The sequence below is a fragment of the Meles meles genome, chromosome 1, assembly GCF_922984935.1.
Source record: "Meles meles chromosome 1, mMelMel3.1 paternal haplotype, whole genome shotgun sequence".
Taxonomy (NCBI): Eukaryota; Metazoa; Chordata; class Mammalia; order Carnivora; family Mustelidae; genus Meles; species Meles meles.
In genome coordinates this window covers 86,522,225-86,536,063 of record NC_060066.1, presented here as the reverse complement: position 1 = coordinate 86,536,063, position 13,839 = coordinate 86,522,225, and the positions used below count along the sequence as shown (strand labels likewise).

Below are 13,839 nucleotides of genomic sequence, written 5' to 3'. Positions count from 1 at the left end.
TTCTCCTTGGTGTTTACAGAAAAATGTGAGGCCAGAGAGATACTCAGGAAGGAACTACTAGGCAAAAAGAACCAAGCACCTGATAATTTGGAGAATCGTGGTCTATCCAGATTGTGAAGGATGCTAAAATCAGAAAATTCATTGTTATGAAAACATTTCTTCAGATAGTTAGACAACATTTTGATGAAAGAGATTAGATGTGTGTACCCAATGGATCCAATCAAACACCTCAGGAGAAGCTTGGAACAGAGAGAAAGTTATCCAGAAAGGTTCCATAAATAACACTCTTGACATACATGAGAGACCCACGGGATTTTGAGAATGATATACTAGCAGAACACAGCCAGCCTAGACTCACAGGGACAGACATAGGATAAAAGGAAGGTTATCAGATCTCTGGGATTCTACAGGCAGGGAATGGGCTACATGGCTACAAACACATGCTAATCTTTAAGAAGAAGAGCTGCTGGGGCACAAGAAGGAGTCACAGGCCCAGAAGGCAGAGTATCAAGGTACAGAGAACTATCCTCAGGCCTTGAATTTTTTTTTGAAAGATTATTTATTTGATTGAGAGAGAGGAGAGAGAAAGAGAAAGAAGAGAGCATGAGTGGGGGAAGGGGCAGAGGGAGAGGGAAAAGCATAGACTCCCCACCGAACGGGGAACCTGACTTGGAGTTCAATCCCAGGAACCTGGGATCATGAGCTGAAGGCAGATGCTTAACTGACTGAGCCACCCAGGAGCCCCTCAGGCCTTGAAAATTAATACAATTTGTCCTGTTGGGTTTTGAACTTGTTTAGGACCAGTGACCCTTTTATTCCTTCCAATTTCTCTCTTTTGAAATGACGATGCTTAGTCCGTGCTTGTCCCACCATTGTATTTTACAAGCAGGTAATTTGTTTTCTAGGTTTACAGGTCCACAGATGGGAACAGATGATGCCCCCAGAAGAGACCACATACGTGATCTAGATGGCTGTGATGAGATCTGAGATTTTAGATATGATGTTTAGATCAGATCTGGGACTTGTTGATGCTATAATGAGTTGAAACTTTTGGGAATACTGAAATGGCATGAATACACATTTTGCCTGAAAGATGAACATGAATTTTTGGGTGCCAGAGGGTAAAGACTGCAATAGGTTGAACAGTGGCCCCAAAATAGTATATCTAAGTTGGAACCTCAGGTACTTACGAAGGTTACTTGGAAAGAGGGTCTCTAAAGATGTAATTAAATTAAAGATTTTGAGATGAGGTGGCTTATATCTTATAGACATAAGAGATAACTAGTGTCCTTACAAGAGAAAGGAGAGACAGGTATGACACATAGCAGATTTGACTTTACACAGACATTTAAAAATGGAGGGAGAGACTGGAGTGATGTGTGTACAAGTCAAGGAACGCCAAGAGTTGCCAAGAGCCACTAGAAGCTGAAAAAGGCAAAGGAAGATTCTCCACTAAAGTCTTTGGAGAAAAATGCAGCCCTGTTGATGCCTTAATTTTAGGCCTTTGGCCTCCTAAAATGAGAGACAATAAATCTGTTGTTTCAAGCCACTAAGTTTGTGCTAATTTTGTTATGGTAGACATAGGAAACAAATATATTGGGTGAGGGTATATTAAAATTCTTTGAACTGTTATTGTAATATTTCTCATAGGTTAAATTATATCCAAATTAAAATTTTTAAAATAAATACCCAATAATATCTTTAGCTTGGCATGGAAATCCTTTTTAATTCTTCTTTTTTTTATAAGTAGGCTCCACGACCATGATGGAGCCCAACATGGGGCTTGAACTCAGGACCCTGAGATTAAGACCTGAACTGAAATTAAGAAGTGGATTCTTAACCAACTGCACCATCCAGGTGTCCCTTGGCATGGAAATCCTTACATAATCTCATGCCTGGCTCTTAAAACTCCTGATATCATTTTACTCTGTCTCAAACTGTCTACATTTTAAAATAATTTAAAATACTTCCTTCATGGCACTTACAGAGATAATTTTAGCCACCTGGGAATTTACCATTATGAAGCTTAACCTAAGAATTCTGGACAAATTTATGCCATCTTTTTAATTTATTTTTTTTTTTAAGATTTTATTTATTTGATAGAGATCACAAGTAGGCAGAGGCAGGCAGAGAGAGAGGAGGAGAAGCAGGCTCCCTGCTGAGCAGAGCGCACGATGTGGGGCTCGATCCCAGGACCCCGGGATCATGACCTGAGCCGAAGGCAGAGGCTTTAACCCACTGAGCCACCCAGGGACCCCTATACCATCTTTTTTAAAGACCTGGACTCACATAAAAGAATTTGGCCCATAGTAAAGTTACTTCTCACAAGCAATTTTAAAAATGATTTATTTATGAAAACTTACCAGCTGTTTTTCACTCACAGGAGATGGAGGTGGGGGAACAGTTTCTCCAGAAGAGGGACGCCAGGTTAAGAGCCTTTAAAATACCAAAGTCACATCAATCACTGTGAGTGTGAAACAGGACACATCCAACATGTGCTTTGAAACAGGCATTAAAAAAAAAGTCACAAGAATATGCCCAAAACAATATAATCCTTCTCTGACTACTACTGAAAAAAATCTAGTAAAGAGTTTAAAATATGTATTTCCAGAAAACAATCAACTAGCATGTAATATAATCAAAAGAGTACTATGGGTCATCAGTTAAAAAAAAAAAAATTCTGAGTAGCTTTAAAACTTTAAACTCACTTTTTGTAAGTATTAATGTCATTAAATACTTCCTAAACTGAGATTGAGAAAAGTTTGAGACTTTTCAAAAATTCATAGAACTCTTTAGATTCTATTTTTTTAATATATAAAAATAAATGAACCAAAATTTGGCCCAAAAGAAGAAACTAACTTGCCATCCCTGACTGGATACTTGGAATAGAAAGATGACTAAGGCCCAAGTTCTTGCTTCTGAGAAGCAGGAGCTCCTGGGAAATGGAGTAGACAATGGTAGATATATCATTTCAATTCAATATGGAAAGAACTCTGGTATTATTTTCTATTAAGAAATGCTTATTAGATGATCTTTAAGATCATGTATCTTAACCTGCATTTGTAATCCAATAAATTACAACAGAGGCAGTTCCTAAAACAAACAAAAAAATAAGAATGTTCAGCCAGGCTGGTTTTTGTTACGACTTCACAGGGACAACAGCTAGGCAAGACTTCATACTGTCTTTTGACATAGATAAACTCTGACAAAAATCAATCATTTGTCAAGTACATTACATTGTTCCAACAAAATGTGCACTAAAAAATAAGAAAAGTTTGACCCAGTATTTGTCCTTTCAGTATAGACCCCCCTACAGACTGCTTTCCTAGAGGTATGTCCCTTTTGTTTGACTTCCAATGTCCTATTTATTAGGATACTGACAAGGGGATCGTATCAGTGTAAACATATTTCACTCATGTCAAGAAAAAGTTTATGATGCTTAAAAATCTGAACTCCTAGTTTTCATACATTGCTTTATGGCAGTACATACACATGTATATACTTAAGATGTTTTAAGTAAGATTTAAAACATCTTATTAAGTAGATTTAAAAATAGTAAATCTAAAGTAAAACTTTCTGTAGGTCAGAGATCCCCAAAGTTTGAGCTGGGAAGTAAATTCAAGTACGTCCTACAAATAATACAGATGCTATTAGTCATTTAGTGAGACTACATCTCAGTTTCTCCATTGATTAAAAACTCCTTCACCTCAATTCAATTCCAAACTAATTCATTAGAAGAGGACAATTAACTATAAAATATATGTGCAAATAAATTTTCCTTAGATTATTCAGTCTATAGTAACTGAAATATATGTTAATTTTTTTGTTGCTTTTTAAAAATTCAAAACCACTGCTTGCTTTAAGCTGGATAAATAAAACCCTATTAAAAGTAGAATCACCTCAATATGACCAATGACCATATGACAAATCAGACTGAAGTGTTTGGTTTATAAAGAATTTAATTCAAGTATCTGTTATGGTTTATAGGAATCTGATTTGAAATAAATACAAATTCACGGAATGGGGAGGTTTTTTAAAAGAATTTCTGTTAAAAAAATAACTAGCTAAACTTTTTATGTCTATCATTCAATATACAAATATAAAATTAAGTAAAATCCTCTTACGCATGTGGGATTGTGGTTTTGAAGATATCCAGTGTGCAGTTACAAGTTTTATCCCAGATTTCTAGGGTAAATTTCTCACCATTCAGAATAACAACATTCTCTAAGCAGTTTGTACCAGATCGTGCTAACTGCTCATTGTCTGTAAAGAAAAGAGCAATTCATTTATATATTGTCAGGGCCACATTTAACACTTTGTGTCACTATTTGCTAAAAACCTACCTTGCTGCACACACCAGTAGAGCTGGGCAAAAATGTCATCCAAAAGTACATCACTGAGTACCTCTAAATACTGAGTGAATACATCACAGATCGCATAAAGTGCATGATTACAAGTTGTAGTCATCCATTCAGCTTTCTAAGGGAAAAAAGTCATTAAAATAAGGTCAGACCATTTGTCAACAACCAGAATTAAAGAAATATGCTTGCATGTTTAAAAGCTAAGGCTGTCCATCTTCCTTTCAGAGCACTTACTTCCCTCTAGAATATTACATTCACCTCGACTCACTGAGATCTATTTTTCTCCATTATTCTGTAACAATTTATGTATAAAGTTATTAAACTATTTTTTGCATTATTTTTGATTTTAAAAATTATTACTGAATTGTCTTGCTATTAACATTATGACTCTTCTCAAACAATATGCATGAATATCAACAGCTGGCCTTGCTCCATAATATGACAGAACATAAAAGAGAAATAAAGAGGAAGGAAATAGGAATTTATCCAAGTGAGTTTTGCATAAATTTAAAATAAAACTTTCATGCAGTATGGTTACTTGAAAATACCATAAATGGTTAACAGGGCCATACAAAATAAGTGTAAATAATTTACTTTTCTCAAATACATAAAGGACTAATCTGGGCTAGTGATAATTTTCATGTACAGTTTTGTGCCAGTGCATATACATATGTCTACATTATCAGATGTTTTCAGTAAGAGTCCACCTGTAGATTCAAAAATCACAGACCTAAAGTAAAACTTGCTGCAGGCCACACAGTCCCTAATGTTTCATTTAATATAGCTGTATGGGACAAAGCAAAAAAACCTGAGGCTCTCTCCGTACATTTATTGAGATTCATGCTATAATTGGTTTGTAGTAAAAGACACTGAAATAAAATAAATAAAACTTATTACTAGGTATTCTTAACTCACTTCAGAATAAGAAGTCACTAAGAATATAAAGAAAGCTACTGGTATCTGTAGTTGTGGCAATATTATAATGAGGAAAGAAACTGGAAGTTCAACAAAAATCACTGAAAACCACCAATTCATTAACTCAGTTCTATCCCCAAAGAGGATTCTTTTTTTATAAAGACATAACTTTTTATTATAATGAACAACTCTCCAGGAACTTTTTTTCTTTTCTAAGTACTTGATTTGATCTACTAAACTGTATTAGGGAAAATACTCAGAACCCTTTAACTTGACTGTGTTAAATGAAATTTTTTTCTCTTACCTCTGTCTGCTGTTCTGGCAATTTCATGTTGTCAAAGATTCTGAAAACAATTCTAAATAAATCCTGCCACCAGTGTTTTTCATAAGTGTGGCCATAAGTTTTCATTATCTCGAACATTACAGTTAAACCCCTAAAACAATAAAACACAAGTGGGAAGCTATAACACAAAAAAAATATGCCACATCAGAATACCCTCCTAAAATAGTTCTTAGAGGTCATAAAGCTACTAAAAAAGTTTAAAACTGGTTTTAAACTAATAAAAGATATTCAGTTTTAAGAAATTTCCACTGTAAAACTGGTTTCTTTGGGATGCATCATGTAGAAGAAAATTCCAAAGAACTTGGCCTTAAAATGTTTTATTTCACTTTTCTCCCACTCCCACCCCCATCATTCCAGCATTTTAAGATTGTAAATGAAATTAAAGATTGCGAATAATCATCAAAAAATTGGTTTCTGGGCAATTTTTTTTCAGAGTTATAGGACTTTTTAGTTAACATTTTAATTGTTCATAGAGTATCCCTAAACTAAAAGATTTATAAAACTGATCCACTAAGACATTTATGTGGCAGTTTGTTGCCTACTTTCTACCAGGGATAGAACAATTCTTGGCACACAGTAAGTATTTACTGAACAAATAAACTGCTTAGTATCATATGCACTGTCTTTTGAATAAGTGTTACAATTAAAACTCAACACTGCCTTCTTGATTCCTTATTATCTTCCTCTAAGTAATAATCCCTTCATGTAATCATTAAAAAACTTGATCTGTTCTTTATATGTTACTTTCTTCTAGCAAAATAGGTATCTTTCCAGTAAGAAAAGGGTCTATATTCCTAAAAAGTCTGATGGTAAGCCAAAACCAAATGTTATTGAAAGACTCCGTAAGGATTGGTTCGCAGTTCAGCTCATTTGCTGCTATGCTACCTCTGGGTCTGGCACATAATAGGCTCTATTTGTTAAATAAACATGCAAATGGCACTTTGGCCCTATGGCAAGTTCACAGCAGTTATTTGATCCATAAGTACCTAATGTGTATAATGAAAAGTAAAGGAGCCATAGTAAAGAAATTCCTGTGGAAGTAACATACTCTTCTTTTGGAGAAGCCTGTTGGAATTCATGTTTCCTCCTACAATGGAACAAGGCTCCCTCTTCCTCCATCTCCTGATGGAGGATGAACTCCATCTTCCTCCCACTCTAACTGGATGCTAAATCCCATAGCTAGGGATAAGGGGATGTGGGAATCCTGTTTTTTTCCAGGCCCACAAAGCAAACACAGAGCTACAGAAGTTTCCAAGATTTTCACAGTTCAAGAAACCTTTTTGAAAGCAATACTTAAGTTGCTGGTACAGGGAAAAAGAGTATGTGGGACCCTAGGTTAATTAACCAATCCTAAATCTATAAAATTTTAAGGCAATCAAATGAGAACACATGTGAATGTACTGTGTAATTAACCTGTTACACAAATCATGGTATTACATTTTAAAATGTAATCTAAGTATCAGTCCTTAAAGATCCTGGAATGAGATAAGAAAAAGCCATTACTGAACAAAGTTTACTCATATTTTTCCTCTCCTTTATTAACTAGAATACATATTTTCTCTTCTCTTTAGCAACCAGAACTCCTTCATAATCTCAACATGGGATACGGCAAGAAGGAAAGTGGGTAGTCCCAGACAAGAACAGGCTCAAAGACTAAGGAAGCAGGAAGATCCTTCATCACCTCATCAAATAAATTTCTACAAAGAAGCAAGGGCGGGTGTGTGCGTGTGTGTATGTATGTATGCCAAGTTTATATGATATGTCTATCTTGATATATTAGCTGCTCCAATGATATGGCTAGTCAATTCAAAGCTGTAAATCTCAGTAATTTAGTAAACATGAATCAGGGACTATCTTGAATTTTATCAAGTTCCTAACAGGTCCACTGCCAAACAATTCTCAATGTCTAAAATGCTGTATACTGTTCTTGTGATTATGGAATTCTATTACAAATTCCCAAGGTTTGAGTCCTATTTTGGACTGCTTACCTTAATTTTATAAAAATTTCCATGATAAATGTAGGATATGTATCAAACTCCACCTTGGATGGGGATAGAGTGGTTGTGGTATAAGAGGAGGAAGGAGAGATTCATTCCTTCATTATAGTTCTATTACTGATATCTTACAATTAAAAAAAATCCAATAAAGTTAATTGCCCAAATGATTAATGATTCTCCCTAAAAAGAAGATGGGCTATATAAAAGACAGATTTTATTTAAACATATAATTAAACTCATGATGCCTGAAGCACTTGTCGACAGGTAACAGGATATACAAATCAGTCATGTCAATTTGGTAGTAAAAAATGTAGGATAAAAATTCTCTATGGGATTGACATAAGCTGTAACATAAGTGTGAACTGAATCCTTATCCAGTTACATTATATCCATAGAAGTTTCTTTACAAATGAACTATATACTCATATAGATCTTTCACTGAGAATATACTTTTGAAAGAGCGCATGTCTTTTTAAAAGACCTACATTATTCAAAACTCTGTTACTCTGAAGACCAGTCTTCAAAGAGAAATGGTTCTTCATCTAAAATTCACCAAGGATGTGCAATGAGAAATTCTTTTAACATTCATCAGGAAATAAATTTTGCCACTAACTTCAATTTTTAATTAGAAACAAACGTATGAAAAGACAGAATGTGTAAACTATTAAATTAACATAGAAGCCAAAACTCAAAGCAGTATGCTAGACTAAAATCTGAAGAAAAAGTAGTATTTCCATTTTTACTGCTGCTCCACTTAACATGTTTTAAAATCTGCCTATCAAATAATGACTATATTTGATAAAACACATGACATATGGACTTATGGCCTTCAACTACTGAACTTATGTTCACATAAGAAAAGTTAAATGAAGCCAAAATGAGCCTTTCAAAATCGTAGTTACAAACACTGATTGTTACCTGGTTCTTACATCTAATTTGCATCTATTGATGATACAGGATAACTCAAAGAGAATTGGGAACCATCCTCTCACCCAAACCCTGTCTTCCGGCGCCACATTCATATCATCACTTGTGTACTCCTTGAAAGCCTTCAAGAAGAAAGGTAGATATACTTAAGGTAAAACATAACACTTGTGTATTATTTCTCCCCCAAAATTTTTTAAATGCTCTACAAATCAAAAGTGAGCCAATTTGATAAACAATTTATAGAAAGATAGAGATTGTAACTGTCTATGAAGAGCAATGCACTAAAATCCTGAAGTTGGTTTCAGCTTCAACGCTGTCATCAGCTTTTCTGTATTATTATATTCAGCAGGTTAAATCAGGCTTCCATTTTTATCCTTTCCCTGGTTATGACACATGCAGCCTTATCAGCTACCCTGGGAAGTATGAAGGTCAAATGAGTCAATGCATGTAAAAAGTACTAAGCTCCCCCACAGGTACACATTAGTATGTAGTAAAAAATCTTACTACCAAATTCTCTTGATGATAGTTAGAGATAGATTCAGATATGCGAGTTAAGGCTGGCAGCCAGGTTGCCAATTCAACTTTTTACTTCAGTACTTGAGTCCACACTCATCCATAGACAGCCAACTTCAGTACTGTACAGCACCACATGCAAGAAACAGTATGGGCTATTGGCTAAAAACACAGGACTTAGTTCAAACCCTAGGTCTTCTTTACTAGCCCTGCAACCATGGACACATTTTTTAACTTCTTTGTGCCTCAGATTCCTTATCTGTATGGGGCTGTAACACTACCTATACCATAAAGTTAAGAACATTAAACAAGTTAATATGTGTAAAGTACTCAGAAAAACACCTGATACCTTTAGTAAATGACAGCTATCATTACACTTGGAAAAATAAACATCTGACACCTTTAATAAATGATAGCTATCATTACTAATCACTTAAGTCCGAAACAAGCTCAGATAATTTGGGGGTTTACTGAAAACTAAATGCTTCATATCCCCTCAATTCCCAAATAAACTTTGATCTCAGACTGGAAATAAATACTCAGCAAAATTTTGTTTACTAAATGACGCTATACCTGAGGTCTATCAGACACATATTTTGCACAATGGCGAATAAGTCGAATTGCTTCCATACTTGTGTCTGGGAAAGCTGCATTGCACGCAAATTCAGACAAACACTTCACTGCATCCTGGAAAGAATCAATGGTCGCTGGAAAGTGTTTTTCAAACACAAGAGCTGAAAGGATGGAAAACATATCAAAATAATTTTTTCAATTATTCTTAACTGCAACAAAAAAACACCAACCCCAGAAGTTAAAGCATACTTAAAGGTGAAGGGTTTGATGTCTAACAGACATCACTTCATATCTGTCATTACTGCTTACTTGACGGTCTTGAGTAGTGGGGAGAGGTACACAGTGTTTTCTTTACACTATAAACCCAACACACAATACAGTGACATACAGTAGGTACTGAATCAGTAGCTGCTGAGATGAATATACAAAATTGCGTTCAACCTATCTGTATTGCAGTCTCTTAATCTATGAAAAATGATGAGAGTCATCATTATCATCTTTCAGACAGGCTTAACTTACAACCTCAGTATTTAATTCTCCCTTATAGTCAAAGGAGGCTGTATAATAGAGCGGTTAAAAACCTCTCCCTTGCTTTGAATCCCAATAACTCAATCATGCACCCTATGCAGGTCACTTAACCTTACTGGGTCTGAGTTTCCTGATCTAGTTAAAAAGGGATAGTTAAGATACTTAGCTCATAGAGTTGTTGTAAAGACCAAAGGAAACACATTCAATGTGCTTACTGTTCTTGCCATTGGTAAACATTCAATAAATGTTAACTATAATAACGTAATAACAATATTACTATCATTACGAATTCTCTACAGGCAAACCTTGTTAAACTGAAAACCCAGAATAGGTCTGTGATCTTACATTTGTATTATTTTCTGAACACATTAAAGCTTTGCTTCTTTTTTTTTTAACGTGAATGCAGGCAGAAGAATACTCACTGACAATGTGCCCTGTTGTTTGGAATGCAAGTTCCACTATGCTTTCATCTTGATCGGATGCAGCTAGATGAAACACAGAGAAAATGTTCTTCCATCCAGACCGAATGTTAGCAGCTTGAGAATTAACCATTTGTGCTATACACCGTACAACCATATCTCGAATTGTTGGAGACCTAAAATATTAATATAATTGCTTGGATATGCATATACATAAAACCCATCACTTTTTTTTCCTTTCTTCTGTTTTCCCCTTGCTGTGGAAAATAATAAGGTATTTTTCTGATATTAAGCAATTCAACAAATATAATACCTGTTCCTTTTCATTATATGTTCAAAGGGTCTTAAGAAATCCTTCTGGAATCTGAAATTAGCAAGTTCCCCTTTTTCTAAAAACTTCATTGACAATTGCCTCAAGGAGTCTACTGCAAAGATAGCTACATCTTCATTAGGATTACAGCCAACCTGTAATGGCAACAGAAATATAAGGTGCTAATGTCAGCAGTGAAAGTCTATTTATTCATTTTTGTTTTAGAAAAAATATATCACTAAGAACACAAATTGGTAAATCCTAAAATTCTCCACCAAGGCACTAGGTGTACTAACAATATTTCTCAACAAGGAAAACATATTTTAACTAAATACTTAAAACCTACAGCAATCATTTAAAAAAAAAAGTTCAAAGGTTTTCCTACTTTTAATTAAAAAATGTAATTTAAGAAAGATAGAAAAGGAAAAAAAAATCTCAATTCTATTTTAAGGAATTTTAAACAACAAAAAACATTACAAATGTAAGCAAATCCTACAATTATTCAAATACCTTATTAAAATGATCACCAATAACTTCCCAAATTCGAGACCACTGCAATCTTATTCTTCCCATGTTGTAATATGATATTTCTACGATTTTTTGCAGACTAAACATTCTTGGATGTGTAGTGGAAAGTAATTCATCCATAGACACAGCACAGAGCCAACGGACAAAATCCACTATAATATAAATAGATTTATATTTTGTTAGCTTAACTTTCAGGTCTTTTAGCCAAAAAAAACAATTTTTAAGTGAAATAAATGTATACACTTACCAATAGCATTTCCATCTAGCCTTGTAGACCCTGTAAATATTCTAAAGAAAAAAAACATAATTCAGAAATTTATAAACTCTTACATCTGTTACATCAATTCAAAAGTAGCATGAGGTACTTGCTACTTTAAATCTGGTTTAAAATAACAAAAAATCAGGTAGTCAAATAAATTTTAATATATCATTTCAAAACAAGTATAGTTTGGATGTTCCTCCCTCCCTCCTTTGCATTCAAAAATATAATAAAGAATATATTGTTAATTTTATTAGTAAGCTTATACAAACACTAGATCAACACGAGACTCTAAAGATAAGGAAAATACCAGTTTGTAAAACTAAGTGACTAACTGGCAGAGTACAAAACAGAAGGTATTTTTCAGTCTTTCCTGATTATCTACTAGCATTGAACATGTTCTTAAGATGAAAAATTCTTTGTTTTTACAGGTAACATACATTTGATTAGAAAACTCATTATGTTAAATTACAAGCAACCTAACAGAAGCTTGCAAATAGTCTCTAATAGTTTAACTAAGAAGTGGCTAAATAACTTTTCCTGGAAAATTCAAATGTTAATAGAGTTAAGCTGTGTTGTCCAGGTTTGCCCAGCTTTCTTCACTGAACTTTTTTTTTTGTTTCAAAGTTTCATATAAGATTTTGGCATAGACCTATTAGTCCTCTTCTAAAGTCTGCATTCTTACTGATGCTCCGGGTTTGTAACCTAGGGTTTGATGCGCCTTCCAGGGTGAACTGATATTCCTCAATTTATACTGTGTACCCTAGGATTTGCATGACAAAAAGGAAACGTTAAAGGCAGAAGCAGGTCAAATATCAAGCTTAGAAATAAAAGTAATCTGGGGTATCTGGGGGGCTCTGTTGGTTAAATGCCCAACTCCTGGTTTCAGCTCAAGTTGTGATCTCAAGGTCATGAGACTGAGCCCCCTGTTGGGCTCTGTGCTTACGAGGGAGTCTACTTGGGATGCTCTCTCCCTCTGCCATCCCCCCAACCAACCCGCTCACCTCTCTCTCTAAAATAAATAAATCTTAAAAAAAAAAAAGAAAGAAAGAAAAAGTAATCATAGTAACAGTAATAGCTACCAATAATCAAAAAGTGGGTGCTATTCTAGGTGTTTTATGATATATCCACTTACTTAATAATCACAAATAGCCTGTGAAGTAGGGACTAGTATACTTCTAATTTCATAAAAATAGAAACTGAGGAACAAATATATTTAATCACCTCCTCAAAGTTACAGAATTAGTAAGTGCTATAGCCAAGATTCAAACTAGGATGGGCATACTCCAGGGTCCACCCTCTTAACTACTTTGATATACTGCTTCACACTTACCTGAGCAAAACATAAACACTTAAAATATATCCTGGTTTTTTTCCTACTATGTCCACTATACCCATGTTGTAAGTATATCATGATTTTTTAACCTCAGTGCCCTCGAATGTCTGTCCATGTGTCCTGGCAATGAGTAATAAATACAAGACAGGAAAAACAGCCCAAAAACTGATAACATGATTGACTCACAAATCAGATCACAATCTGATCTCCTGCTAAAGGAATATTTTAAGATTTCCTTTATTGCTGTTATCAGTAGAACAAAATAATTCAAAGATCTGGCTGAGAACATCATCTGGGGGGGGGGGGGGAAGTAGAATAATAAAGGCCCCATTTAAGCCAGTGGTTAGACTGGATCCAGAGATTAAAAATATACAAAGCCTACAACTTCTCACATAAACAAAAATGAAAATGGCTGGCATACACATTATAAATGTCACTAGGCAATTTCTTACTACAGGTATTCTCATAGGTGATGGCTATAAAAAAAAATAACCACAATGACAAAACTAAACAGTAAATAGGAAACAACAAGAAAAGGAAGAAAAGAAAAAAAAATCTTTAGACGAAGAAGGACACAAACTGCAAAGAGTAAAGGAGTAAAGAACAGAAGCAGAGATGGAGATTATATGCAATTACAGTGGAAAGAAGGAGCAAATTCTCTGAAGGCCCTAAAATGATGGAGAACAAAGACAACAAATACCAGTAGCAATCAGACAAGTTTACAGACTCAGGGTGACAAAAGTTAGAGGGAGCATGCATCCTGAAAAAGGGCAGTCAAATTCCTACTCACTTTGGTAGCCTCTGAGGGGTCACTTTATTTCTAGTAATGC

General features: G+C 34.7%; 1 protein-coding gene across 1 annotated transcript in view; it reads right to left on the bottom strand.

Annotated features, from left to right (window-relative positions):
* Positions 1–13,839, bottom strand: part of ARFGEF1 (ADP ribosylation factor guanine nucleotide exchange factor 1) — a 143,284-nt gene that overhangs the window by 16,103 nt on the left and 113,342 nt on the right. Inside the window, exons 24-33 of the mRNA XM_046012981.1 lie at positions 11,662–11,702; positions 11,397–11,566; positions 10,890–11,041; positions 10,580–10,752; positions 9,630–9,790; positions 8,535–8,665; positions 5,581–5,710; positions 4,344–4,479; positions 4,125–4,263; positions 2,364–2,436 (exon numbers count right to left, since the gene is read on the bottom strand). Coding sequence (XP_045868937.1) covers positions 2,364–2,436; positions 4,125–4,263; positions 4,344–4,479; positions 5,581–5,710; positions 8,535–8,665; positions 9,630–9,790; positions 10,580–10,752; positions 10,890–11,041; positions 11,397–11,566; positions 11,662–11,702 — 1,306 coding nt within the window. The remainder of the gene's footprint in view (positions 1–2,363; positions 2,437–4,124; positions 4,264–4,343; positions 4,480–5,580; positions 5,711–8,534; positions 8,666–9,629; positions 9,791–10,579; positions 10,753–10,889; positions 11,042–11,396; positions 11,567–11,661; positions 11,703–13,839) is intronic.